Source organism: Anastrepha obliqua, chromosome 1 (assembly GCF_027943255.1).
Source record: "Anastrepha obliqua isolate idAnaObli1 chromosome 1, idAnaObli1_1.0, whole genome shotgun sequence".
Lineage (NCBI taxonomy): Eukaryota > Metazoa > Arthropoda > Insecta > Diptera > Tephritidae > Anastrepha > Anastrepha obliqua.
In genome coordinates this window covers 122,306,736-122,334,499 of record NC_072892.1, presented here as the reverse complement: position 1 = coordinate 122,334,499, position 27,764 = coordinate 122,306,736, and the positions used below count along the sequence as shown (strand labels likewise).

Here is a 27,764-nt window from a genome sequence, read left to right as displayed (position 1 = left end):
CGTCGGACGAGGTCCAAAGAGTATACCTCTCCAATGCAAGATCAGAAGATCATTGATTTGTTTGTGACAAAGCCGAACTTATCGGTGCGTGAAGCTGAAGTAGTTTTAAGGAAAAGTGGGGTTAATGTATCCAAAAACTCGTTGCGAGGGCGCTAACGTGTAGATGACCTCAAATCCCACAGTACATTAAAAAACTGATATTTTCTTTATCCCCCATTGAAAAAGGACTTGCATGGGCTAAGGCAAATTCAAAACGGCGATTCAAACAACCAGCGATTGTTCGTGAGCTTGAGCACCTTAAATTAAGCTTTTTTTATCGCATCATTACTCATCGCGAAACATCGAGGAGGTGGTCATCAAAAGACTGTAACGTCACGTGAAATAATTCGAAAAGTGAAGAAGCGACTTGAGCAATATCCCTGACGAAGTGCCAACGAAATGGCGAAAGAACTGAAAATATCTGACTGTAGCATTCGCCGCATACTGAAAAATGATCTCAAAGTCAAGCCTTACAAGATCCAAAAAGCACAGCCCACAACGATAGGGTTTATTTGACTGACCGTTCATATGAGAATTTGAGTCATCATTGGCCACCAGGAGGCAGCACCCGCCACAGTTAATGGTTTGGGCCGTTGTAACCGCAGATGGGCGCTCTCCTATCGTTTTTATCAAACCTGCCGTCAAGATAAATGCGAAATATTATCGGAAAAGTATTCTGGAGGTTGCTCTTCGAAAGGTTTATAATATCACTAAACTGGTAAGATCGTAGAGGGGGGCTGCATGCATTGGCATCACAGGAGCATGTACTTGTAGAACTTGCCCAAGTGCTGCCATGAACGTCGTTTTGCACTTACTTTTTATCTATTTGTACGTTATTTCCATTGCTGGTCAAAGTGAAATAAGGCTAAAAAGGTTAGCCTCTGAAGACAATCTCTCAAGGGCCTTGGTAGCATTTTCGGGCAATTAGCCCCATACTTCGGACAGATCTCTCTATTCGCAAACTAGAGTTTGAGGGTCGTGCTAGGGCGATCTTTCCAAGTAGGCACGATTGGAACTAGAGGATAATCTGCACCGAAGCTGGTATCTCTGCCTTCACTGGCAGTTCTTAGATCGAGTCGGTAGTCGAAGCAGAAGTTTTCTCTAAATTCACCAATTTATCTATTTCCTTAAAATTGTCGTATGCTGTTAGTGTTTTTCAGGCAGAAGTCTCTACAATCCTGCAGGAATGCAAAATGCTTAGGGAACACGTGTGCGAGGGAGATATCAATATTTTTTCTGAAAGTCAGTTTGCGATCAAGCCACTGACGACGCCATGGTGCAGACCTAAACGCCACATTTGGCATCCATCGACTACTGCCCGTTCGCGTACCTAAAAATATGATCGCCGGTCAGAAATTACGCTCGAATAAAAAGGTTATCGCTGAAACTGAGGCCTACTTTGAGGCAAAAAATAAATCGTTCTGCAAAAGTGGTATTAAAATGCTAGAGCGGCGCTGGAATGATTGTGTTTTTCTTGATGGAAATTTCGTTGATGAATAAAGCGAATTTTGAACAAAAAAAACTGCAAATGACTTCACATTTTTAAAGCGCTGCTTCCAAAATGCTCTCTCTCTCTTAGCTTCACAGTCTGTGGTGGACCATAGCTTCATCAACAATCCTCCTCCAATTTAGTCTCTCTCTTGCCTCATTTCTCCAGTTACGAACGTTCATCGCTTTTAAGTCTGCTTCTACGTCATCAAGCCCTCTCTTTCTTGGTCGGCCTCTCTTTCTTCCTCCAATTGGACGCAAAGTAAACACCCTTTTTTGGATTCTTTCGTTGGGCATTCTTATGATGTGGCCAATCCATCTAATCCGCTGCGCTTTAATAAAAACACATTTCAATTTAAATTTCTTTTTAGTGTATTTTATGTTTTTTTTTTGCAATTTTATTTTGTGGATTTCATTCTTTTCTTTGCTTTTCGTTAAATCTTATTTAGTGTTGTTTTTTATCTGTATTGTTTTCACATTGTTGTTTTTGGTTTTGCTGAATTTATGCGATTCATTGTATTAATCTAAATATATATAATATATAAGTATATATATTAATGCTGTTTCAATGTTCAGCTTCAGCTTTTAGGCCTAATTTTTGCCCGTGATTTTTGTTTTCTGTTTTTTGTTTTTATTTTTTTTTACCATTATCACTACCTTCAAATTTCGTAATCGTAACTCATCAACCTAAACCTGTCCTTAGTGCGTCTGGGTACACCCACGAATGTATCCATGTACATATGTATGTTTGAACCTATGAATGAATGCTTCTCTCACAGGTTTCATATATTATATATAATATAATTTTTTTTTGTTTTTTGTTTTAATTGGTTCATTTATTTTTATAGTTTTTGTTTTATGTGTAACTTTAATTATGCTTATATAACAACTGATTTTTCATTACTTTAGTTTTCTTTTAACGGCCTTGTTTACTTTACTTATCTCTCTCTCTCTCTCTCGTGTAAGAGGAGCTCTTCCAACTTGAACTCGAACTGGGGGTTTTGCAATGCTTGACTTTTTACGGCGATAAGATGCACTAAAGGAAATACGCATACGCATACGCAGTTATAACAAAACTTTCAACAATAATTATTAAGTCGCTTTCAATAATAGCCGGAATTAAATCACTGCTCCCGCACCTAAGTACTTAAGTTACATTTTATTTCAATTTTTCAATTATTCCAATTAATTATTTATTAATTTAATTATTCTACATTTCGAAATTAAGAACTCGAATAAAGACATTTTAATCGACTCTCACCCACCATCACATAAATGATTCCCATACATAAACATACACATGCGATGTATCCCAATTATTAAGCATTATTTTCACTAGGAAAAGGAAAACAGTGCCCACTGTTTTGGTTAAAGCGGCATTTCACTCTTTTCATTTGCCATTTTAGTCTTTCTCATTTCTGATCCTAAAATTAATTCTCAAAGCAGTGAATTTTATAAAATGTGTCAAATTTGGCATTCACGCTGCTAGTGTGTAAGTGGTAGTGGCATTTTATATATGTATGTATGTATGCATGTGTGTATATGTGAGCAATTGGTAATGAGCACCTACTTTGAATTCTTAATTTAAGTACCGTTATAGAGTAAAAAATTGTATTCACTCATTTTATGCAATTCATATCTAACCATAATTCTAGCACGCCCTGTTAAGTAAACGCTTGGGAGACAGATTTTTCACCTGCACAGCAGATAAGCTGAGCAGCGGCGAAGGCGAAAGAAATGAAAGCAGGTGAGCAAATTGGTTCATTAGAATCTACAATAGGAAAACGTTTAGGCGCTTAAAAAAGAACTTTGAGGGAGGTGAGTACAACGAATAAAGCCACGCTTGGAATGTTCATTTAAGGTGACACGGTGGCATGAACAAATATATTTGCAGGAAGTGGAGCTCCCAACTCGCTTTTTTCCAGGCATCTCCCTTGTCTAGAGTAGTATATTTAAGTCTAATTGTAATCTAATTCAATTTTAGTAAAACGTAATTTTAGCGGTTTTAGTTTAGTTTGGCAACAGTTTTCAACTGGGTTCATCAACCATCTTTTAGTTATTTTTTAATACTCCTTTTTTATTTTATTTTTACTTTTATTTACTTGTTTCTGTTGTTCAAAGTTATTTATTTTTTGGTTTTTCTCCTTTGTTTTTTGTTTTTGCTTTCTTTTGTTTGCTTGTTTGTAGTATTTCACTAACACGAATACAAATTTTGTATCCTTAGTTTGAAGTGTACATAAATTTTAAAATTAACAAGTAGTAAGTGTGATTTACAGTTACTTTTATATTATGACGGGGAAAATTTTTCATGTTTGCCCATCTCTACTGGATGACTAATATGACTTCCCCACATTGAGCTTAAGTTCGTTAATTATGTATCCTTAAATTTGCAGAAATATTCGATTACAATCATCAACCCTTTGAAACCATAGAATCTTAAAGATACATATAATACTTTTTTTGTTTGCTTTTCAAAAACTACAAAATAAGCTCAGAAATAGGTTTAGTATTCATGTGCATGTGTTTGTAATGATTGATGAGGAAATTTGTTTAGGTAAATTGCATTGAATTACGACAAATGAAATGCGGCTGATGGAATTGTTGCTTCTAAAAAATTTGAATTTTGAAATTGCATAAATATGCGTGCGTACGAATATGCGGGGAGTAGATGAGCATTCATTCGGAAAATCTAATTTATATATGCATGTATGTATGTATGCATGTTGCCTGCTTATAACATTTCCACAAATGGCGTTGAGTAATGGAACTAAAAGTAAAGTGAAAAAATTTAATAAATTAAAGTTACATGATTTTGGCAGTTTTCAACATTGTGAAGCAACATCTCAAATAACGGTATAAGTTTTCAAAAATTTGTCAAAAGAGTGAAATGAAGCAATCAAAAAAAAAAAAATAATAATAATAAAAATAAGCAAGAACAATAGGCCACTTCGGTTCGCCACTTCTCTGGGCTCTGCTTACTTTACGAAAAATTTGCATGTGAAAGCAACGACAAAGTTATCGAGCAAGACTCGCCGCTGGCGTGTTCGGTTATACCTCATAAAACTGGTATAACTCAATACTGCTAACTATATTTCAAAGGAGTTTCATTCGGCCGCGTTCACACAGGGAGACTTTTGTTGCTTCTTCATTGCGAATTCTCTTTGTTTGTTGTCCGTCGTGTTCATACACCTTGCAACGGTTAGTTTTTAGTCTAAAGTCAACAACAACATTGAGAAGGTTCTTCCTGGTGCTTCTTTTCCAGTGCTGCCAACATTTGCTTATTTATACCAGTTGCTTCATCTACTCTGCACTTGCTAACGCTTGGCGAAAGAAGAGGCCTGATACTGATTCGGATTCGCGTGCTAAATGCGTTTATCTACACTGGAGTTAGACTTATTTGTTTTACGAATCGTTCCTGATACACTAATTCATAAATGAGTTTCAACTCGCGAGCAACTTTTTTCTCTGTTGTGGACTTGTGAACTAAGTAAGGGTTTCGAGCGAGCTGATATTTCAATTTATTTCTAACTCACAATGAACTATATTTTCATTGTTTTATGAAGTAACCGTTTTCTTTTTTTTTTAGTTTCGTGGACTAGGTTAAAAATATCTGGTTTTTGTTGTTGTCATAGCCGTATAAACATTCCGCGTACATGTATGGGAAATGCTGCTGGAATGACAGTCCTTGGCGGGTCTGGCGTTCTGGTAACATTGAACCGACTGGTTGTTGTTGTAGTAGCAGCTTACTGAACTCTGTCTGATGTAGTCACCGGTCGTCTTCGTCTAACGGTAGACCCAGGAAACTTGCTATTTCGACGGGTTGGCTTTAAAGAGAGTGGAATGTTAGGCGAGTAGGTTCAATAGGGCATTCGAAGAGATGGAGCGGTGTGCCTTCACATGCTGGACATATGTATGTTGGATATGCCGGGGTCGATTCTGGAGAGGTGGGACTTTAGCCTACATTGTAGTAGGCAAAGCAAGGAGGAGAGGATGAGGAGATGCCTTTCGACGTGCCTGGGCGGCGGCTCAGGTCCTAGCAACTCATTAAGTCCATTGTACTGCACTAGGGTTCCCTTTTTAATTTTTTTTAAATCTACCTGGCCATCGAAAAAATCTAAGTAAATCTTGTGGTGCCAAGAGCAAAGGTGGTCGAGCTAAGGCCGAACAGAAGTACGAAAATTGGTCCGCCGTCTAATCCTCCTCTCCACATGCTGGTCAGAGTGCACTCTCTGGTATCCTACCTTTTCTATGTGCTTCGCTCATAGAAAGTGGGGCGTCATTAGTCCAACCAGCTGCCTACATTCCCTTCTGTCAGTTCGGTCGGACATGACAGGTAACTTCAATTTTGTCCATCTGTAGTCTCTCTCAGCTTTGATGGCTGCAGAAAGGAGTGACATAACGCGCTCCGGATCAAAGAAGTTGACCTCAGAGCGCATCCTAGCTAAAGAGTCAGAGATCTCGTTACCCGCGATACCCACGTGTCCCAGGATTCTGGTTAGCATCAGGATATTATGTCTACCAACATAGTTCAGCCTAGATTTACAGGACTCATCTACGCTTGAAGTGGTTGGAGGCATATCTAAAGTCATGAGCGCAGCTTTGCTGTTGCTGTAGACACATACAGATCTGCGTGTCCTTCAGTTTTTCCCAACAAAGTTCATCGTTTCTTGAATAGCATACACCTGAAGCTTAGTCCACGGCGAATCACTAGTACCAGGGGACCAGATGGGCGCAGCATAGTTCAGAACTAGACTGCCAACTTTGACCCAAGTATTACCAGCGAGCAATTTAAGGATCTTGTTGCGAGACCGGCGTCCTCCTCGCTTTACTGTTTGAGAATGTCGAAATTCATTTCACGTCATACAGAAGTTATGAGCGGCACAAGGTATATATTTCTCTACAATGTCACACGCGATTCAAACTACAAGTGCACCAAAATTGAACTCTAATGCTTCGCAGAAGTTTTAATAAAGCCTTTGAAATTTGCATCCTTTGGGCACAACCCAATCCCTACGCACTCTCGAATGATACTCACGCTCCAATCAATTCGGTTACAGCGGCTTAAAAATTGCGGTTTAAAAATTACGTTAACACTTTAGGAGACGTTGCTAGATGCTATGCATATGAAATTGAAAAGGTATATAAAGGAAAGGACAACTGCTGGCTGGGGTTACTGGCTGGATGCATGGAATGAAGATATGGAATCTTATATATATACATATTGTATGTATGTATGCGTATTATAGCTTCGATTGAAATCAGTTTTCATAAATAGATTTTCTACGATTCCCTCAAGCGTTAATTGTTTATGGGTGCGTGGTGGGAAAAAAACACTCAAAAGAAAAAATGACAAAATAAAAATTAATAATAATAATCAATTTGTGCTAATTTATAGCATTATAATTTGTTGTGTTCATTTTAATGATGATCTTCATTTGTGATGCCTTAATAGAAAGGGGTTTCATGCTGCTGGTGGGGCTTTGTGTTAGATTCTCTTAGTTAGTTTATTGGAAAAAATTTAATACATTTACTGCTGTCTGCTGTCACATATTAAAAATAATTCAACCTGAGTTATTTGTAATCAAATTATTACCATTTCTTAATGATTCCATGTAACGGTTCTCAAAAATGTAATGTTTGCTTGTACGATTATCTTTTCATTTCATACCTGTCTATCCGCATTTCGAATATTTTACTTGGTTTACATGCTGTTTAGTATTTTTGTTTTGCTTTTGGTTTGGTTTTTGTTTTTGCTTGACAGTAACTTGGCTAAATTATTTACTATGATTCTCTTCTTTTCAATTTATTCACGTTTTTGTTATGTGCTTTAATTTTTTTTAATTGTTATGTGTGTGTGTATGTGTGTAGCTCTTCTTGCATAATTTATGTGCTCATTTCACTGCTTTGCTTGTATTTTTAACTGGCTTTCGTTCAAGTGTAAGCTTTCAGCAAACTTCTTCATTTTAGTTATTTTGGTTTTTATTTTCACTCCATTCGATTACTTTGATTACTATGCGCTTGTATTATTTTGTTAAAAAGTGCAAATTTTATATGTTTTTGTTTTTGTTTTCGTTTTCGTTTTCCTTTTATTGAGCTAATACAATCGTCTCGCGTACAACTGTTTGCCTTTATTTTAAAATTGTCTTTAATTTGTTGTGACTTACATTTTTTGAAACGCTCTTAATTGCATCTGTTAAATACTTTTCAATAATACTTTAAGTTTATTGTGTTGTGTACCCGTTCGTAAAATTGTAAATATTAATTGTTTGCATTTCCCATTGCATGTTCTTTCACTTCATTTACTTAATTTCAAATAGTTCATTTTAAGAAGTTTTTTTTTTATAATACTATAATTAAAATTTAAATTAAATTAATTTAACAAGTGCTTGTGTGTACATATGTATATATTATATAATTCTTTTTTTTTACTTTACATAAGCGTTTTTAAATAAATTAAAAGTTAACAATTGGTCTGTGTAAACTTAACAAAGTATTAAATAAAGCCTACGAAATTCTCAAATAATCACAACTCTCTCCAATGCAACAAACGTGCAGTGCTGCTAAATAGAAAACACGACGCCACTTGCATGCACGGAGAAGGAAGATGCTTGAGCGGCATTTCAGACGAGCTCTTGTCCATTTGTTACTGAACAATCGCGTATGGAAAATCAATTTCCATTAACTTCAAACCGTTCTAAGATGAAAGCAAAGTCTAAAGGCTTTCCGCCGGCTCTTGCTGGTAAAGATAAATTCCAGTATGGCGTCAGTGTAGATTAATTAAGCTGCTCAAAGCCAGCTAAAAATTTATACAATAATGACGCTTCATCAGATTTAGTGACCTCATCACTTAACAGTTGGCAATGTAGTTTTTTTCATTAGCTATTAAGCGCGGTTTAGCATCACAATCACAACAATTTGTGCTCGTTTGTATACAGATGCCACACACTCGCAAAGCCTCTTAAAATATTCGGTAGAAGAAGCATACGAGAATTCTACGAGACTGGCTCTAATAAATTTTCGTCTCAAATGTTGAAAACATTGCACGTTTCTACATTGGAGTTTTGCGTTTTTCGCTTTTCATGCTGTCGTTTCACTTAACTTGTGGCATGTACCTCTGTATGCATGCATACCTAGGCAGTTACTAAATCTTTTAACGTTGTGTTTTTTTTTTCTTTACTTGGAATGTATGTATGTCTATATATGTATAAGTGTTAATGCATATTTTATTCATTTACTTAATTGCCTATACTATTCTATATCTCTGTTTTTTTTCATAATGTTGCACCCGAATTTTTCATTTATAAATTTTTCTACCAACTAATGTTTGTGTGAAGAAGTGTTTGTGTGTATGTTTCGTGTGGATTTGCCTGTGTCACTTTGTGCACTGTCGCAAGTACATACATACTTATGTCTTCTCATGCATTTACTTTGCAGTTTTGCCATTTCATTTAATCTCTCTTTTCTCATGCCTCAGTATATGCGCTTGCTTGTAAATTCATTCCAAGTGGTGATGTTTTTTTGTTTATTTTTTTAGTGGTGCTATTACAAATTTGTGTATGTGTACGTAGTTCAAAAGTGGCCCGCATTATGTTGTTGGGCACCGGCTGCGTATGCTTCCCATTCACAGTCGCAGCCCTCCAAGCAGTCGGGACACTCAAGCTCACTGTCTTGTCAGTACAACCATGAAACAGGCACCCATTGTGGAGTGGTGTGCACGCGCTCGATAGCCGCTTCTAGGGTAGCAATTGTCTCGCTAATGTCGTTGTTTACAATCGTCAAATCGAAGAAGTGTCCGTACAATTGACGCAACATATCGGATTCTTTGGCCAGTCGCTCCAAGCTGCCATCGTACTGTAATTAGAAGAAACAAGTTAACAGCTCAAATGCAAACTTTATATTTGCATGTATGTATGTATTTATATTAGGATTCAACTTACATCAGCGATATTTTGTAACGACGGCGCCGCTATGAACACTACGTAGGGCGTGAATTCTGCGGTACGCAAAATTTTCAACGCTTGTGGCTCAACGTCCAATATGGCCATTTTACCTTCGGTGTGTATGCGACGTATGGTGTCCAATTTAGTGCCGTACATGGCATCCTCATGAGTACCTGAAATGTTAAGTAATTATTTAAAAGTAAATATGAAAATGCTTGTAACGTAACGAGCTTTGAGGGGAACAAATTAAAAAAGTAAAATAGAGGGAGAAAAAGTAATGGAAAAAAGTAATTTCTATTTCTATTTCATTAATTTCATCTTATCAAAATGCTATTCTGTCATAGGCTTTGTACGACGGACTAGGTCATTCAGTTCCGAGTTACAGGGTGTTAACATTGGAAATCAATAAGGGAAACATTCGGTGCATTGGCAGACAATGGCAAACTTCTGAGTGTATTTCTGCCACCAAAAGCTTCTTCATAAACAAATATGGCCTCTACGGACAAATGGTCAAATGCAATTTACCGAGTAGGTAGAAGTCACAGAGAGCCATATAAGGCGAATGCCGTGAGTGATTGCAGTCACAGGATAGGATCGATGAGATGGCGCATTATCATGCAATAAGCGCAGGTTCCTCCTTCGCGGCATTCATGACGAATTCGCCGAACGCGATGCAACAAACGCTGCAGACAGCTGCAGTTCATAAACAGGCAAGACAAGCAATGGACGCATAAAGGTCAAAGTAAAGATTTCCATCACTCAAGCCATTTGTTATTTACTTAGTAAAAACAAGCGCCATAACGGGTGCTCTAGAAGATTTTGGAGTCGAATCTAATGTTGCTACTTTGATCGAGACTATACTTGTCAGAGGAAAATTAACTGCCAGATTATGTATAAAAATAATTGGCGCGTACACCCTTTTTTGGGTGTTTGGCCGAGCTCCTCCTCCTATTTGTGGCGTGCGTCTTGATGTTATTCCACAAATGGAGGGACCTACACTTTCAAGCCGACTCCGAACGGCAGATAAGGTAATACAATAATAAGTAGAGGTATGATACTTCTCAGGGAGCGGTCCTCTCCCCTCTCCTCTGGATTTTGGCAGTGAACTCCCAGCAGCTGCCCTAGAGAGAGGAGGATGACGATTTGGCAATCGCAGTTAAACGCAAGTATGCTTATACGCACACTCATAGATATTCTGCGCTCTCACCTGACCACGCTTAGTAACTGGACAGAGAGTAGAGGACTCGGAATAAGCCCCGATAAAACTGAACTGATCCTCTTTACAAGGAAACATAGACTGCCACCAGTGATAGTAGAGATTTCTTTAAAAGATAATGTTAAATACTTGGGGCTCATATTAGACAGAAAACTCACGTGGAATCTAATATTAAGAATAGGAGTCAGAAGGCCAACATAGCATTCCACACATCGCACCCTAAATACAAAAGGGTCACAACTCAAAATTTTCCACACTCGAGCTTGACTTGCCACTCACGCTGAAATTTGCCATGTAAGCTCCTACCAAAAAAGAAAAAATTAATTTTTGCCATATGTCATCCGCGGACCGTTTTATTGATAACGTCTCGTTCATATTTGAGCAGAAGTACATTTTGAGTTGTGACCCTTTTGTATTTAGGGTTCGACATGCTAAAAAGCTGTCGTAAGATTATCACCTCGTATTACACACTGGCTTTACACTTCGGTAGTTCGGTATATTTTGCTACATAGAATACTTGTGCGGTGGCCATCAACTCAAAAGGCAAGTTATACGAAACTACTGAGCAAAGTTCAAAGAACTGAGTTTATTTGCATCACCGGCGCTTTAAGGACCACCCCAAATAAAGCATTCGAGATGTTGACAACTTGCCTGCTCTAAATCTGGTAGGAAAACACGTGGCCGCCGCCTCGGCGCTTAGATTTAATAGTATGGCGCTATGGAAGACCTGGGGGTTCGGCTACCCTTCTATCCTAAATACTATGAGTACGATAATTATCTTTTCGGACAACCAGGCGGCCATCAAATCAATGGAGGCAAGGCAGTTATAGTACCATCAAAGGTTGCTCAGGAATGCCTGGCAGTTCTAAATGATATTAGCACCGTCTTCAAGATCAAAAAGGGTACTAATATTGCACTGCTTGAAGACGGAGGCAATATTGGAATTCCTATGGCAATTTCCATATTAAGTATAAAAAAAAAGAGGTTGTCTGTAAAGTCGGTTTACTGACGATAGTTTAACGTGACAACGTCATAAGAAAATACTGATGTAAGGGTTGCAATTTTCAAAACAAAATTTTAGTTTTATTTGTTCGATAGATATTTTGTATGGATATAGAGGAGGAGGTAAATGGAATTGCAATGGAATAGGTCAAGTTACATTTACACAAACGTGAAAAATGACGAAACATTTATCAAATTCATGAAAGATATGTTCAATTTCGATTGTGCTTCAAACGTTAATAAGTCAACAACACTAAGAGGCACCATCATCGATTTGCCTTTTCCAAGATACTTTACACTCGAAACACTCCCTTTCATTTCCTACTTTTTCTATCATCGTCCTATTCTCAACAGAGAAATGGTTCATTACCATGCACACAGGAAGAAGGCATATGCAAATACAAGTATGTGAATTTATATACCTACATATGCGCATATACATACATATATATGCTCACTCAAGTAGGACAGAGCCAGATGTCGAACGTTGCCGAACGCGGGGGCCGATTGTGCTCTTTGTCGTTCGTTCCGCGCTCTCGCTTGCAGTTCAAGCACATTAGCTTACATTTGCTTGCGTACGGAATAGATTCGTATATTTGATATGTCCATATGATTTGTATGCATCTTTACATATAGATTTGTTCTTTATGAAAATTGCGCGAAATTGTATATGTATATGCATGTTTATATACATATATTAGTATACAACATATCTTATAAGGTATGTGGTAAATATTACCATACATTTTTTCCTTCATATATAATAAAAAAATTAATAATAATAACATTAAAACAACAGGTATTAACAAACTTGGTTTTATTTTAAATTCTTCAAGTAAATCAAATTAATAATAATCAATAAGAAGGCATATGCAAATACAAATACGTGAATTTGTATATGTACATATGCGCATATACATACATGTATACGCTCACTTAAGTAGGAGAGAGCAAGATGTCGAACGCTGCCGTTCGTTTGCTTTGTCGTTCGTTCCGCGCTTTCGCTTGCAGTTCATTCAAGGTAACGACACATTTTTTCGTGCGTGCAGCCGGCTAAATCGAATTATAAGACGTTATCACGTCAATATTATTCTCCAGAAGGCCAATAGGTTATGGGGAGAAGAAAACGATTTTGTTACAACCAGGCTAATTTGGCCGCAAATGGATAAGAACGGATCAGGAGAATTGCTCAACATCTCAAGAGAGAACATCTCGAAGGTCGTGGCTTGTGTCACCGGTCATTGGCTATTAGGTAGGCACTCGTTTAGGCTAGGACTATTTTCTCAAACAACACTCGCTTTGACTCTTAAATAATGTAGGCAAATTGAGTGCCTCTATTCAAATGAACCAATAAATCAAGCACAAAAGTACAACTGCTGAAGTTTTACTGCTGCGAAATACCGTTAGATGGAATAATATTTTGATGCATGTTTATTTTCGAACAAAGTGCAGCAGTCTTCACTTGAATTATCAGAACACCTTGGATTCCTAGATCAAATACGGTTGCTTTAGTAACTATTTTTTTCATAAAAATTATTGCCGCTTAACAAGTGAACCGGACTGAATCTATCGTCAAAAGTGACACAACCTCAAAATTTTCAAAAATACTCATATTTTTATTTTTATATTAATTTTTACTATTATAAATTTATACTACTATAAATATAAAAGAATAAAAATTAAGTTGATTGATATACATTCTGTTAAAAAAGTACCGGGAATTTTTCAACGAAAAATAATTTTTAATCATGAAAATTTGTTTTGTCGCCTTCAAAATAGGCTCCATTCGAAAATTACACATATGCTAACGATTGGTCCAGTCATCAAATCACCTTTTCAACGCGTTTGAAGATATCTTCTTCAACTCCTTCAACGAATTCTCCTTAATGGCCTCTATCGACTCAAAGCGGCGTCCGCGGAGTAGCAATTTAAGTTTTAGGAAAAGGAAAAAGTCACAGGAAGCTAAATCCGTGGAATACGGTCGTTGTTCGATGATATTTGTCCCAATTTTTGGTCGAAAAAGTGTTCACAATATGAGCCTTGTCAAACGGTGCGTTATCATGGTGCAATATCTATGAGTTTTCTTTCCATAAATTGCGCCGTTTCCTACGAACGAATTCCGAGATTCCGAGTGCACAACACCATGATAATCAAAGAAAACGCGTAGCATGACTTTCATTTTTGACCAACTTTGACGTGGTTTCTTGGGTTTCGGCTCATGTAGATAGTGCCATTTAGCCGACTGTTGACTGGTTTGCATGTCAAACTCACATACCCACGTCTTATCGCCTGTTATGATGCGTTGGATAAACGTTGGTTCCGAGTTCAGTTGCTCGAGCATGTCTTCAGCCACCTTCTTCCGATGAATTTTTTGAAAGAAATTCAACTCTCTTGAAACGAGTCGAGCAGCCACACGTCTCATGTCCAATTGAAGGTGCAAAATGTTTGCGAATTGATTCGCGAGACACGCTAAGGTCATGAAATACCTCCCTCAAACTTAAATGCTTGTTTTCCAGCACCGTCACGAATCTGCCACGACTTCTCGGCATTCTGCAAAAGCCTTATACCACTCGTAGACCCGTGTTTTTGATAAAGCACACTCGTCATGGCTTTCTGCAACTTTTTTAACGATTTCGCATACGAAATCCCGTCCAAAACACAAAATTTAAGACAAATTCTTTGTTCGATGTTTTTATCCATCGTGAAAATAGCAGAGCACACCTGCGGTTGACTGATATAATTAAATGCCCAAAAACAAGCTAATTGACAGATACGCTTAAACTCTGCGACACTATAGAGGACAGTTGTACCAACATTCCAGCAAAAAAAAATGTAGACATCGGTATGTGTAACGCACGCTTCTTAAATAGACAATTCCCGATATTTTTTTGACAGAATTTTTTTGATCTGCTGAAATTTTTTTTTATGATTATTTCTGGCATATAAAAATTTTAAGTGCCCGTTTTTTTTTTGTTGTGTTTTTTTTTTAATAATATGCGATATTCACATAGCACACGGTGGCGCAAAATTAATCATACAAGTTTTTTGAATAACTATTTTACTAAGTAAAAAAAGGATTTTGAGTGACTTTAATATTTATTTTGATCTTTACGCGCTCCATTGCTTTTCTTGTCTCTTTGTTTACTGCAGCTGCCTAGTTCACAAGTGTCAAATATGATTGACGTAGGACGCAATTTGCAAAAATTTTAAATTGAAAAGTGTCTAATAGGGTGTTTAATTTTTCACCATATAACACTCTTATTTATAACACTTTTTTGCTTCATCACACAAGAGCGAAAAGAAAACCAAACATTTTCCATTTCATTTTTTTCTGCCAGCTTTAATTAGAGTCCAGTGCAAAGTAATTACTAATTTCTACTATGTTTTCATGTAGCGCTAAATTCACGCTCACTGGTAAATATTAATAAGTAAATTTCATTCTCACCATATTCTAAGTACTCATTTGCAGCAATGTCGGCCATCATCTCGTCGTGTGAAACAAAGTAATAGCTGCGTCCATTCTCCTCCTCCGGTTTTGCAGGTCTCGTTGTATCTGCAAGCCACAATGAGGTTCATTTAAGTTGCAATTATAGACATAATGAGCATTCCTTTAAAAAGTGGTACTCACGTGGTATGGGGTATGCATATTTATCGGGATACTTGGAAATTAATGTATTCTTAATGTGACGGCGACCCACACCATGTGCACCAAGCAAAACCAACGTTTTCCGTTGAAAGTTGGGATCACCGACTAGCAAGAGAATTTAAATATATGTATATGTATGTATGTACTTAAATATATATGGATATTTCTAAGTAAAATAAGATTTTCAACCGTGAGGGAGATCAAATAGTACCTGGCACTTTTACAACCTCCTCATATGTCACCACATCCAAGTTATCAAATATGGCGTTGTGTTTGGCTAAGTATTTGTCGCGGCATTGTTTCTTCTTACGTCCAAAAATCGAACAATTTACTGTGAACAAAGAGAATGGCATGAGAGCAATAGACAAAAATGTAGAAAAATGTTTATGGACATGTGAAATTAAATTTGGGGAGCGTGAGTATGTCCCAATTAAATATCCATGCTGCAAAAAATGTTTTCCATGCGTAATCATGCATTTGCTTTTGGCAGCCAACAGAGAAGAATCCACAACTTCGTATTGAAATATGCATTCAATGCGCGCAGAAGAAGCCAAACAGCGAGAATTACTTAAAAAAAAATTATAATCCTAGATACAGTGGCTCATGGCTTATTTCACGCACACATTTGCTTACGTCGCAGCGACAGCTAGACGCTTGGTTAGCGGTATTTCGCTTTTCTTGCTTTTATAGTACCAGTTAATTATTGTTTTCTTTAATTTCTAGTGTGTTTTTGATCGTTAAGTGATTGATATAAAAATTAATTAAAATGGGCTGTCACTCAGGGGGGATTTTTCGAAAAATTTTGTTCAAAAATGGCGACAGAATCTAATTTTAATAATTTTTTTTAATTCTCGTAAATGATTTTAGAAGAGATTGATTAGGCCTGAATTTCAATTTCTTTATTCTTCTTTAATATATTAAAACACACCCTTGAGTAGGGGTATTTTTATGAAAAATTCAGAAAAACTTTAATACTAAAAATTATATGTAAACAAGTTAAAAAAAATTGTTTTTAAATTAAATTAATTAAAATTCAGAAAAACTTTAAATATTATACAAAAAACTTTATGTATTGAAACTTGGCTTTTCATTGTAATTCTAATCAATATACGCAAGACGGCAGTTTACTCTGACGAGTAAAAATTCAATCTCTTCGCAAGTCATTGCGAGTGATGGAAACCCAATATCGTGCTTCATAAAACTAAGATCCCCCCGTCCATGAAACATGGTGGTGGCGTGTAATGGGAGGGTGTGTATGTCAGCAACCATATACTAAAGCATAATCTACTCCAAAGTGTTGCGAAACTTAGTATACGTCAAGATTTCCATTTTTACAAGAACAACGATCCACGTTTAATGCAACGACCGGCCCAATAACCCGACATGAACATTATCGAGAATTTATGGAAATTACTGGAAACGAAAATGATCGTTTAGCAAAATAAGTTGCATTTTTGATTTAAAAGTGGTAATTCTCGTAATAAAGATCCAGCGGCTTCGTTGGCTGGGTCATGCCGTCCAAATGGATGCAAACGCTCCGGGCTGAAATTATTCGATGCGGTACCAGCTGGTACTAACAAAGGAAGAAGAAGGTCTCATCAGGTAAAGAAGGACTTGGCTTCACTTGGTGTGTCCAACTGGCGGCAGTTAGTATGAGAAAGAAACGACTGGAAAGCTTTGTTAAACTCGGTCAAGATCGCGTAAGTGCTTATCATGCCAATCAAAAAGAAGAAGAGTAATATCAAAACATGGAAACCAAAGGAAACGAAAAGAAATTAGTGTGTCAGGAAGAAAAATAATTATACAACTGTGGAAAGATGGAAATTATACAAATAAGCCTCCCGAATTTTGGAAACAAGTCATTTTTTTCAGACGAAAGTTAATTTAGTATTTTTGGGATAAAAGTTCGTCAAATTATTTGGCGAAAATCAGGAACTGCTCTTGAGAAACTAAACCTTCTTAGCACAGTCAAGCACGGCGGTGGTGAAGTTATGGTGTGAGGATGCATGGGGGCAAGTTGTGTGGGTCAGTTAGAATTTATTGAATCGACAATGGATAAATGAGGGTATTTGAACATTTTAAGAGGAAATTTGAACAGAGGGACGAAAATCTTGGTTGATCAAGAACATTTTGGCTCTAACGAGATAATCACAGAAAACACACAGCCGAAATCATTAAGCTTTGGCTCTCGTACAACGCTTCAAAACAGATTAAAACACCACGACAGTCCCCGATTTCACAGTCCCTATTGAGCATATGTGGAATCTATTAGAAAAATGAATTCGACAGCATATAATAACCGGTAAGGTGGCTTTGCGAAGAGTTATGCGGGCAGAATGGGCCAAGAATAAAACTAAGGAAACGGAACAGTTAGTAAACTCAATGCCAAATAGATTGAGTGAAGTCCTAAAACATGGTGGTTATCCAATAAAATATATTTCTTTGTTTTTGTTTATGATTTATTAAGCGTTTTTTATATGTTTTAAAACTGTATGCAGACTTTCTGGTCGCTTTATTTACATGTTGCTGCAATTATTTACCGTTGCCTAAAGAATGAAGTTAGGAATCTTGGTTTTTTTACACACAGAAAAATTAATATCGTTCCGGTGAATATTTTCGAACTTACACACAAATTTGAAAAGGTGTTACAGACTGATAGTAAAGTGCTTTTCAAACTTGAAATGAGTTTTTCTCAGAATAGTGTTTTCAAAGTCGGTGACCAACATTACTCGAAAATTGTTGAACCGATTAGTCTCGAATTTTACGACGAGGTTCTTAAATATATTTTTTAGTAAATAATTTTTCTCACCGATAAAAAGTTTTTTTTACAAACAATTTAAAGCCGAAATTTTGGTCAAAAATCGATTTTTTTTTTTTTTTGATAAACCGGCATTTTGTCAAAAAAATGATTTTGCTTATTCCTTCGATTAATTACTAGATTTAACATTACTTTAACGAAATATGTTTGGTTTTTAAATTTCAGAGGATGCAGTTCAGAGATAAAGTGGTCACCGCAAAAAGTCTTGTTTGAGAGGAGCTCCCGGAGATCAGCTGTAGCTCCTCTCCAAATAAGTATTTTTACAAATACTAAGTCTTAAAATAGAGTTAAAAGATAACATAATATATGTACACATTTTTAGGTCATTAAATTTAAAAGTTTTATCAGAAAAAATTCTGGAAAAATCGCTTTTTTCGACCTTCTAATCAATTTAAAAATATTTTAATCAGTTTAAAAAATTATGTGCACGTATTAGATTTCAAAATACAGCCTTCGCCTGCATGGAATAAGCCGTGAGCCGCTGTATATATAAATAACAGCAAATAAAATGGTTTTCCTGCAAACCACTTAAAGTAGAAAATTGAATAAAATATGCATACATATGTACAGATGAATGATGCATGGATGTACGAGTATATAACACATTGATGAATGTAAGATAATTATGAATAGGTAATGAAATCGATAATTTTTCGATGTCCATAAAATCACCACAGTAGCCACTTTAATGCAGATGCATTTTGTATTTTATCTTCGTTCACAACACCTTTTGACTTTTCTACAATACTTAAATTGTCTTAGATAATCATATGTATGTATGCACATATAAATGGAATTTTATGAAGGATAATACATATGTAAATGCGCATAAAGAAACATATGAAACGAATGGGATAACAGATATCAGCAATGCCTTTTGTATAACCTAATAAAAATATGTACGAAGCCGTTCACTAGCACAAATTTGAGAAATAATACCTTCCACTCAGAAGATTAAACGATAGTAATAAGTATCACTATGCTATGGGGGAAATGGCAACTGTTTTCCAAACGGAAATTTTTGTTATCCTCAAAGTAGCCGAATGGATAATCGAGAGGAAATGGAGCGGGAAACAGATTGGAGTTTTCAGTGACAGTCAGGCTGCACTGAAGGCCCTGGACAACGCGAAGCAAACTTCAAAGATTGTTTAAGAATATAAGAAAAAGCTTGATTCTGTCGCAAGATATTCAGGGCACTCCGGTGTTCAAGAAAACGAAATTGCCGATGAATTGACCAAACGTGGATCAGCGTTTCCCCCACAAGGGCCAGAACCAATAATCGGAATTAGTTCCGCAGGAATCATAAATTGGATCAGCGATTATGTATGCAATTAACATAGTAAAGAGCGATGGGCCGGTCTAAAACGCTGCAAAACTGCAAAGTGTTTTGTGGCAAGTTCGAACAGAAAACTGTCAAACTTTCTACTAAAACATGGAAGGAAAGATGTTCGGTTGATGGTCGGTTTTATTACAGGACACAACCCATGGGGTCAGCATATGACCACCATTGGAATCATTGAGTTCCCAATGTGCCTGTCTTGCTTGGAGGAGGCGGGTAACACTGAGCACATTCTCTGTGAATATCCTGCGTTTGCTAGAGCAAGGTTCTCTAAAACTGGAGGATATTTACAGATTTGCCAAAGAATCTGGAAAATTCTCACAGGACTAATTACCTTTATCTCTGTCTCTTTTCTTTCCTATCTCTTTCTCTGATACTTTTCTCCTTCCCTCCTTGACTATCTACCCTCTTTCCAGAGCTCTAAATACAATATGCCTTTTAGTCTGAGTGTTTTAGAAGCCACCAAATCTCTTAATGCTCCTTGGCTCGACCAATTCAAATTTCAATTTCAGATGATGAAATCGAATTAAATTATATGTATGTTTTAAGTTCAGCCCATAACCCAACAACTACATAGGTATATGATATGTAACTATCATACAATTTTTAATCCAGTGATTGTCCAACTACACTAGTACAGGTGGCACAAAATTAATCACCCTATAGGAAGATGTTATTATTTTTGCAAATGGTCAATCATATTTGATATTTGTGAACTAGACAGCTGCAGTCTATATTGAGGGAGAAGCAATGGACCGCTATTCCAAGAGCATGGAATAATTATATCGATTTTTGTTATCAATAATCGGTCAGTGGTGTTGGCATAGCGTGACTATCGACGTCGATTTGCTAATCGTGTCGGCCGCCAACGGACTGGTGCCTGGACCAAAAATATCGCGGCAGTGGTTGCCGATTTCGCTAAGAATTAAGAAACATCGACCAGACAACGGAGCCACATAATTGGCGTGTAGCGCATTTTAATGAAATACAAGTTTTCGTACAAAGTGTGCGTGCTGACCGCCAGCCGCCTCAACCTCTACAGCCAGGAGTACGATTTTGTATCGGAAATCCGCGCTGTTGATGCTCGAAGGACCATTACATCCACTCAAAGTCACTGTGCCGTGCGGTGTTCACGCGTGTGGTGTAATTGGGGCGTATTGTTTTGAGGACGCGGCAATACGCGGTCACTGTTACTAACGTACGCTACAAGGCCTTGACAAGGGGTGTTTTACTGCCCGACCAGCAAGAACGCCCTATTTAACCATCTCAGACTTTTTTCTTTGAGTACACTTAAAGTAGCGGGCTTATGCCAACAAGCCTCAGACTGCTGCTTAAAGAAAATATTCGACGGAAATGCGAACAGGTATCACCGGAAATCTTACGGAAAGTATGAAAAAACGGGCACAAATGTAAAAAAAAAAATATTCAAAAACAAAATTGGATAATTAATTTGCAATTCTTGCTATATATTTACAAATATAGTTTCAAATAAGTAAAGAAAGTCTAAATTCATGCGCAATCGAAGTATACCCCTCGCATTTCTTAAAAAATGTCACAGACATAGTCATATAAGGATCACATTTTTTATATGGTAGTAGTAATGTTTTATTCAGGAGAAGAAGTAATTTTGAAATTGACGTATATATACGACATAATCACTTAACAGGTTAAGTGAAGTTATTTGTGGGCAATGAAATGTAGCTGGAAAGGTCTTTAGCTAGCTTGATTCGACACGGGTCTATTGCCACGTCAGAAGCGAAGATTTTTCTACAATGATTTCTGTTACCCAAGACTTAGACTTAACTGAGCACCGCCAACGGTTTAAGGGGTTAGAATTTGCCAGCGGTAAGGTAGGCCTGTTGTAAGAGGCGACTGAAATCCAAATCTCAACCTAGTAATGTTGAGCATCAACTCAACGCCAATAGGCTGAGCAAAACAGGTATAGCAACGGCTTGATGGCGATGGGAACACGTTTGCCATTGAGGCGTTGAACTACCTGAGACCTGCTTGGAGGTGTATTTCAACCAAGAAAATGCTATGTGTCAGCATTTATGTAGTTGTGAAATCCATCAGCGACTGTCTTACAGTAAGCGGCTGTTGGGTCAGCGTCTCACGCAAAATGAGCAGCTGAACCACCCCGGAAGGTTGACTGAAAGTAGTCAAAAAGGGCATTTGACGAATTCATGCTACAACAATGGATACAGGATTCTGATCCCAGTAGGATTCTGGTATTATGTCACTGGAAAACGATTTGAATTGATTATGTTAGCTGGTAACTGTAGCGACTGTCCCATTAGTATGTGGATTGAAACCCTACAGAAATTGCTACAATTGCCCTCGTCCCGGTAAAACCGTGGCAGGCCTTGATGTACGTTCTCAGTTCGCCACCGTTAAGTTGGTGGTACAGGTTAGGTTGAACTTGCTCCCTATTAACACTGGCCCGGCTCTGAACACATGCCCTCAAAAGGCCATGTGTCAACCCTTGCGCCGGCCTCCCTGCTTTGCAAAAGTAACCACGGGGTCGTAAGGGTGATTCTACGTATGAACTGGGATAGCGGCCTCAAGGGGGGACCCAGCAACTATGAATATTTTTTAATTTCTATTATTATTTTTTTAAATATAGTTCATACTACAACAAAAACCATATAACCATTTATAAAAATTCACCACTTATAAAACCTCGGCTAATTTTCATCAAAATGTCATACTTTTTCATAAGAACTTCTGGAAAAATTTCCAGTCATCAGTGCAAGTTTCAAGAAGCTCCCAAATTGCACTAATTTTTTATAATTTTTTCCGCTGACGGTAGGGGGTATTTTCCCCCGTGTAACGAATGCTCGACAGTAAACAATCGTATTTAAATATATCATTTTTGTTTTTCGTATAAAACTGAGCATAAGTGTCGTATTGTTTTATATCGTACTACGCCGGATGCCGTATAAGTCTTATAAGGAGTTTCCACACAGTTAAAAAACATTTCGTTGAGGTTTTACATCCTCTAAACACTTATTTAGATGTTAAAAATCTTACGACATCAGAAAATAAGACACTTACGAGACCCTGTGAACCACCTAAATATAATTATTTTCCAATTATATATATATATTATATTATAAGATTCCCGCAATCGGAGATCTATAGTTAGAGGCTAATGAGCATCAATAATAATTATTAAAAATAATATCGCAAAGAAAAAGTGACTAAAAAAGTTTATGAAAATTTACCAGGTAATAACAAATACGTGGTGACTAAAAAATATTCGTTAAGTCGATTGAATTTTTCATTTTTATTGAAAAATTTTAAAGTGTCATTAGTTTGGTTATAGTCTTCCCTATGTTTAATTTAAAAATTTCAGAAAAATCGGTTAGAAGAGAGACGAGGAAACGTAAAGCAATGCCAGTAGAAATTACAGGAAATTATATATAGTGAATTGTGTTTGCTATGGCAGTACCGCGGACATCGTATAATGATTTGCAGTACACAAAGAAATCTGCTCGATGGGTTCCACGAATTTTTAATGAGAGCCAAAAAGAAGTTAGAGAATATTGTGCTCAATATTTTTTAAGATCATTCCACTACAAAATTGTTCTAGTTGCTAGCTATAGCAACTTTAATATGATCGTAACAAGTGACGAAACTAAGGTTTTTAAGTATGACCTGAAAACCAAATAGCAGTTCGTGGTATGGAGCCCGGAAGATGTAAATCCACCTCTGAAAGCCAAAAAGCAAAAACCAGCAACAAAAGTGATGATCTCGGTTTACTTCACCGGAGCAAAAATTGTTGCTGCTATTTCGTTAGATTCTTCTCAGACAGTAACTGCCAAATAGTATACTTAAAACTGCTTACCAAAAGTGTGCAAAAAATTACTTGAAAATAGAAAAAACCAAGAATTGCGCCATCACGATTATGCCCAGCTCACACTGCTGGAATGAGAAATTAGCTTCATTGCGCTTTCTGGCATTGAAGAAATTCGTCCGCCGCCATACACTCCGGATCTAGCACCGTGTGATTTCTGATTATTTCCAAAAATTAAAAAAGAAAACAAAAAAATGTGAGAGCAAGAATCTCTGGTAACAATAGACAGTGGATTTACGCTATAGACAAAGCAGCAAAAACGATAAAACTGATGGACTTACTTTCAGCAAGCCTTATAGTTTTTCTTGATAGTCAAGCAGCGATCAAGGCATTGGCCTCAACGCGCATCAATTCAAGATGTGTTAAAGAATGCAGGAGGTCGTTCTCGCTTATCGAACAACACAACACCACACTTTATTGGGCCCCCGATCTGGAGTGAAGGGGAATGAAAGAACGGATGAGTGTGCAAGGAAAGGCTCTGAGCTTGGCCTTCAGCGAGTAGTAGAGGACATAAGCATTCCTCTAAACGAACTATACGCTGCGATTAACTTAAGCGTAATCGCGGTAACCAATAGAGGGTGATATCTGACTATTAACTGTAGGATCCCCAAAACGCTCTGGCCAAAACTGTGTCTTAAAAGGACGAAATTCATGCTTGGATTCAACAGATCAACTACCAGCATCCTCACAGGTGTTACAACAGGTCACTGCGCTATTGGTACCCTAGCCAGTAGAATGGGTGCACCTCACAGTAACTTCTGCAAGAGCTGTGGAGATGAAGAAGAGATTGAGTCGGTACAACCCCTCCTCTGTAAATGTCCTGCACTTCAAAGAGGCGTGTCAAATATCTCGATTCTCGATTATTTCTTTGAATACCAGGGAAGGATCTTTCTAAAAAGGATCCAAGTGATTTAAGCAGCTTAGTTAGGGGATGGAAATCAAATGCAGGTATCACAATGGGTGTAGGAGGCTGTTTGGACAGATGACGGGCCACTTTCTATGGGCAAAGCACATGGAAAAGGTGGGCATCTCAGACAATGCACTCTGACCAGCATTTGGAGAGGAAGAGGAGACGGCCTTCGCTCGTATTAGGCTAGAGGTATTTGGCGCTAATGTGTTAAGAAGCGATCACCTTAACTCCTTAGCACCACAAGACCTACTCAGATTTTTCCGGAGGTTGAGTAGATTTAAAGAAAATTAAAAACAAAAAACAATGGGTCTTAGCGCCACTAAGTGCCTTTTCTTAGACATGCAGGATTAAAAATAAAATCCTTCCTTGTTTCAATTCAATTTACCGAAATCGTTAGTCTCCACGTATGTGTATTTATTTAGCTAAATTGCTATGTTTCTCAATATAATGAATTTGTACTTCTTAGGTTGCCAAACAAGATATAATTAAGATGGCAGTAAAAAAAAATTATTCTACAATAAAAAGGCACCAGAAGCTATTACAGATCTAAACGTTATTATAAACGAATTTTACAAAATAACGTATGTGTGTGTGATTGTGTTTTGTGCAAAAGGATGAAGCTTTTAATCCTTTTCTGGGAAAACATACTTTTATTCTATTTATTTCTATTGATATTGTGCCAACCAATTAAATGTATTTCTGCGATGGTGAAAGGGGAGTAATAAAATTGCAACTAAATGTGCTAATTTACCATACGTTTGTAGTACTAAGTCTATGAATAAAGCGAAATCGGCTTAAGACCGCGCGCATCGTGAACAAAAATATGTATGTATGTATGTATTTAGTATACATTTATTTGTGAAAATTCTTAAATCAATCAACACCTGGCAAATATTACAAAACAGTGTGTGCGTGAGCGAGTGGAGGGAGCGATGATTGTATGGTGCGTGAGTGGTTGGCGTGTGGTTGCTGTGTGTGTGTGTTTGTGGATGTGGGTGTGCGAGAATTATTCAGGTAGGGGTAGCAGTTGCATGGATGGTTGAATACTGTAACTACCTGTCGATCCATCACACCCATCAGCGTGGGCAGAACAGCCAGCGGCACCTTCTCCTGTTTATCATTATTGTTAATATGCGTTTTATTGTATTGTACATCATTTATCATTATTATCACCATCATCACATCATTATTATTATCAAAGACACGATTATCACGAATATGACATTATCATTATTATGAATTCATAATTATATGAGGATAAGAGAAGGGAAACAATCACAACATAACACAATTGGCAAGTTTAGCTAGCGGGCATGATTGGCTATATGTATGGCATATATATGTATATATGTATATATATATATATTTATACACAAACGCTTATGTTACATGGCAAATTAAATAAAAGCAATAACGAAAACATAAAAAATGTAAACAATTTATGGCATTGAATACATATTGTTTTCTCTATAATAGGTTGCTCAATAAACTTTGCAGTTCGATAAGGGCATTGCTAGTAGCCTAATTTCTTTTGTTGAACTGGTACACTCTTCATATGAACGTAGGCGAAGTTTCAATTCATTCTTTGTTTACAAGCCATTTAGTACCGACGTGTCACAGTATTTTCTACAATGGAAACAATCAAGTATCGAGCAGTGATTGAATTTTCATTTTTGGAAGGTTTAAAAGCAAAGAAAATTTATGAACGAATGTTGAAAGTGTAGCCATCAATTAGTACAGTCATCAATCAGCACAGCCATCAATCAGTACAGCAGATCGTCGAATGACTGAACGAGATTTAGTAGAAGCTCTAGGCATTGAGTAGTGCAAGCAATATTTTGACGGAAGTATTGGGTGCCCCATTCGCTAACAATGGAACAAAAACACATTCGAATGCGACTTTCTAAGCATTTTCGAAAGGATAAAGTGGATTTTGTGCATCGATTCATCACTATGGATGATACCTGGGTCTATGACCATGGCTTCGAAACGAGTTCGTTTCCGGAAATCGGCCAAAAAGGCGTTAGCATCCCTTTTTTGGGATGCGAAAGGAATTTTGTTGGAGGATTACTTGCAAACTAGTCATCATCATCATTTATTAGTGTTTCAGTCCGGCTGGGCTTTAGCTGCCTCAGCAATCTTCCCCATCCAACACGATCCACAACTAGAGATTTCCAGTGTTTAACGCCTAATTTTTTCAGGTCCTCGGTGACGTTATGGAGCCAAGTTGTTTTTGGTCGGCCACGGGTCTTGAGCATAAAGGATTGCAGTTCAGAAGGAGTTCTTGTGGTATACCGTCATCCATCCGGATTATGTGACCTGCCCATCTGATGCGTTGCGACTTGATAAACAAACTGGTAAAATAATAAATTCGGAATATTATTGTAATCATTTACACCAGCTGAAGGAAAAAACTCGTGAAAAAAGAGTTTGCAAAACAAAAGAATTCCTTTCTATCGGACAATGCACCTTGTCAAAAGAGCCTTTTGACAATGGCCAAAGTCCAAGAATTCGAGTATCCACCGTTTTCACCGACTTCCATCTGTTTCCAGATTCATGCGTGGAAAGCATTTTTCATCAAATGATGAGGTCATAACAGCTGTGGAAGCGTATTTTGTAGACCTTCCAGACTCTCACTTTAGCGATGGAATTCATAAATTAGAATCTCTTTGGAACTAGCGTACTGATGTGCAGGAAGACTACAATGAATAATAAAGTGTATTTCAAACCATAACACTGTGTTTTTCTTATCGAACCGCAAAACTTATTGAATAACCTAGTAGATAATTTTACGCGCCTCTCAAGAGGAACGTTTCATTTAACCAAGAAGCTAATAGTTTGCGCCTGGCATTCGCTATACATACTAATTTGGAACAATTCAATGCCACAGAGTTAGCTATTTTTTGTTACAAAATCAAAATAAAAAAAACTCAAATGGCGGATACTAAAATATTAAGAGAGACGTACACACAGGTTAAGGAATTCAGATCGAGTTCAAGTACATTTTCAACTACAGCACGCACATTTCTTTATACGTCTATTACTTTATACATTTACACATACATATACGTATAAGTAGTAGCACATAAGGGATAAATAAAATATACAATCAACATCCAATTACATTTATAAGTACTGTACTTAGTTGCTGTAGCTCGTGTGAGTCGTGAGTGTCAGGCACATCGCCTCTGTGTCGCTTACCTTGTTCCTGTTTGGTCTTATCCGCAACATTGCAGGCTATACGCCACTCTTGCAGCTCTGGCGACGGTATCAAACCAGCCGAGCCACCAACTGTATCCAAGCGTGCCTGCCACCAGTGATGGTCATCTTTACTTATAATCTTATTAATGAGATCAATGAAACATGAACGCTTATATTAGTCAAATATTACTATAGAGATGTATTTATTTGTTCATTTCATAGATTATATCCTATTTTTATCAATATTACATATTTGGCGTTTAATAACGCACGCTTAACGCGCTTAACACGCTTAGCTTGCCCAACTTT

The 27,764-nt window shown here is 37.2% G+C and overlaps 1 protein-coding gene across 5 annotated transcripts in view; it reads right to left on the bottom strand.

Moving 5' to 3' along the window:
* Window positions 1-7,635: 7,635 nt before the first annotated feature.
* Window positions 7,636-27,764, bottom strand: part of LOC129235935 (peripheral plasma membrane protein CASK) — a 115,601-nt gene continuing 95,472 nt past the window's right edge. For 3 of the 5 annotated variants that reach the window (XM_054870025.1, XM_054870023.1, XM_054870024.1), the window contains 6 exons: window positions 27,456-27,594; window positions 15,543-15,662; window positions 15,314-15,436; window positions 15,131-15,238; window positions 9,465-9,640; window positions 7,636-9,378 (listed from right to left, as the gene is read on the bottom strand). In XM_054870025.1, the coding sequence (XP_054726000.1) occupies window positions 9,199-9,378; window positions 9,465-9,640; window positions 15,131-15,238; window positions 15,314-15,436; window positions 15,543-15,662; window positions 27,456-27,594 (846 nt within the window). In that variant the 3' untranslated portion in view covers window positions 7,636-9,198. Of the gene's footprint in view, window positions 9,379-9,464; window positions 9,641-15,130; window positions 15,239-15,313; window positions 15,437-15,542; window positions 15,663-25,310; window positions 25,365-27,455; window positions 27,595-27,764 lie in introns of all 5 variants that reach the window. The other 2 variants (XM_054870021.1, XM_054870022.1) reach the window with 1 other exon arrangement.